General features: G+C 35.8%; 1 protein-coding gene across 1 annotated transcript in view; it reads right to left on the bottom strand.

Annotated features, from left to right (window-relative positions):
- The window catches only part of LOC104771282 (protein NRT1/ PTR FAMILY 2.8), a 9,396-nt gene extending 7,247 nt beyond the window's left edge, over positions 1-2,149 (bottom strand). The window contains exons 1-3 of the mRNA XM_019242172.1: positions 2,062-2,149; positions 1,752-1,969; positions 1,043-1,590 (exon numbers count right to left, since the gene is read on the bottom strand). Coding sequence (XP_019097717.1) covers positions 1,043-1,590; positions 1,752-1,969; positions 2,062-2,149 — 854 coding nt within the window. The remainder of the gene's footprint in view (positions 1-1,042; positions 1,591-1,751; positions 1,970-2,061) is intronic.

The raw sequence follows: 2,426 nt of genomic DNA, 5'->3' as shown, positions 1-2,426 counted from the left end.
AAAGACATTGTATCACTCATACCGACAATATCTAAACCTATAATTTTGTATATATCTTAACAAAAAAAGAAAAGGCAAATTAATACCTATCTCGATTCTTTGTTTCATTGTTAACCGCTTTTTCCGCCCCGTGATACGTTTCACTATTGGTATGATAACACACTCGTAAAGTGAAATCCAAATGGCAAGAGTGATCATGGAGACGAGGTTCATCCATCCTGCCGGGACTTGGAAATTATGTGGTCCGAATGTTTTATCCATTTGCATAGCTTGAAGGATCCCGTAAATGTTTTGTTGGTCAGTCAGCATGAAACACGCGATCCCCGTGACCCAAACAGGTAAAATTGCTGTCACACTTTTGATGTTTTTCACTTGCTGCATAGTACATAATCTCCATTTATACTTCGCCTTACCATCTTCATTTAACTCGTTCGGATTAGTTACCACCGATGCTTTGTCAACAAACCTTAACCTGTCACACCGAAACATCTAACAAAGATTAGAGACTTTACATATTACACTTATATATTAATGTCATTGTTTAAACCGCCAATTTCAAGCACTATAAAGTGAGACTCAATTCTTATTTTTCGAATATAATAATAATTTCGCTTCTTAGATAATATTTTATTGACAAAAAAGAAAAAGTAAAATTTAGAATTGTAATGGCAAAAAATCGAGGATAAACAAGTTTCTCTTTTTGACAACAAAAAGGTTTCTTATAAAAAATATTGTTTAAACTGTAACCGCAAACATCAAAGATAACCAAAGTTCCTAATTATGTTTGCGTCTTATCGATATAATACCGCAAAGTGTTTCTTGAAGAAACTTTCTTCGTTTGGAAATACCCATAATTATGCAAATTTACATTAATAATTTGGTTTTTGGTCTAAAATACCAAAAGTTGTGAACTGATTTAGAAAGAAAAAAAAATTATTTTAGAAGATGCAAATTACTTACTTATAAATTTTTAAATATTAAAAGTATAATTTTAATTCATTTTAGAAGCAAATACATAATCTAATTAATGTAACGAACTAACCTATGTTTGTCTCGGACCAAAGTGGTGGATGATCCATCATCAGAAGGGCCTACGTAGAACGTTAGATCTGCTCCAGGTTTCACCTTACGTTTCTTACAGGCCGCAACAACAACCTTAACAATGTCTGCGAACACACTGCCCTCAGGTTTTGCACAAATGTAAGAGTGCTGACCGATGAGGAAGGTGGTGATGGAGAGTGCAAAACAAGCCGTGGGGATCACAAAACCAATGACCCAACTGATATTAGTCTGTATATAAACGACACCTGTCAGTGCAATGACTAGAGCCACAGTGAAGGAGAAGTACCACCAGTTAAAGAACGTTTCAAGCTGAGCTTTGCCTTTTTTAGTGCTTGTATCGAATTGATCTGCTCCAAATGCGATGTTGCACGGTCTGATTCCTCCTGCTCCAATGGCTAGTAAACCTAGACCGGAGAAAAGAACCCCAAGCTGCCATTTCGTGGGCTGGTTTGAACAATTCGATGGATCGTTGCAAGCCTCGGGTCTTAACCTTGGGAGAGCCGCAGTTAGAGCAATTATTCCCATTCCCTATCATAGAAACAATGTTCAAAACCACAACGATAATCGTAAAAGTTCCTTAGTCCTAACCCATAGAACAAGTCTACGCACTAGAGCAAACACTTAACCATACACTTTAGGTTCCTGGTTTTTACGGTGTTGAAAATGAAGAGAGAGGAAGGGAAAATTACGATGAAGGAGGCTATGGAACCAAGGAGAAGAGTCCAAAATCTTCCGAGGTAAGCATCAGAGACAAAAGCACCAGCGAGACTAAGAACGTTGCAAGAACCAAACCAAATGTTGATGACATTCACCAAGAAGACACCACCGAGATTGTATTTTGTTGTGAGATACACTGATAGATTCCCTATTAAGCTCATTGACGCCAGCTTCTCAAACGACTCATTTGCTTCATAAACCCGAAATAAAAATATTTTATTTAATTTTATAAAACCCAAAGAAAAAAAAAATGTCAAATAATGAAGAACGTAAAAAACGAACCAATAATGTACTTGATAGCTCTCCATCCTCCTTTCTCCTTCTTAAGAAGAGCACGTGATGATGGAGATGAAGAAGATTCAATGTCCATTTTTTTGTTCTTAGGTTTTGAGAAGAAATGAAAAATACATTTGATGGTGTTTATAGATTTGTTGGAGAGAGAAGAAGTAAAAGGAAAAAGTCAGTCATCACACAGTGTGTATGTAACTATGTTCAAGCTGATTACTAGGGAATAGGGATTGGTTTCTGAGTTTGTTATAGATATTACTGAAATTATATAGTCTTATCGAAAGTCAAAATTGGGGCTTAGGTTTCGTAACCCCTATCCTAATTTTACTTCTATTGAAATAATTATCTTATAATTAATT

This window comes from Camelina sativa, chromosome 20, assembly GCF_000633955.1.
Source record: "Camelina sativa cultivar DH55 chromosome 20, Cs, whole genome shotgun sequence".
Taxonomy (NCBI): domain Eukaryota; kingdom Viridiplantae; phylum Streptophyta; class Magnoliopsida; order Brassicales; family Brassicaceae; genus Camelina; species Camelina sativa.
The sequence above is the reverse complement of the archived record's forward strand: the minus strand, read 5'-3'. Positions and strand labels throughout refer to the sequence as shown.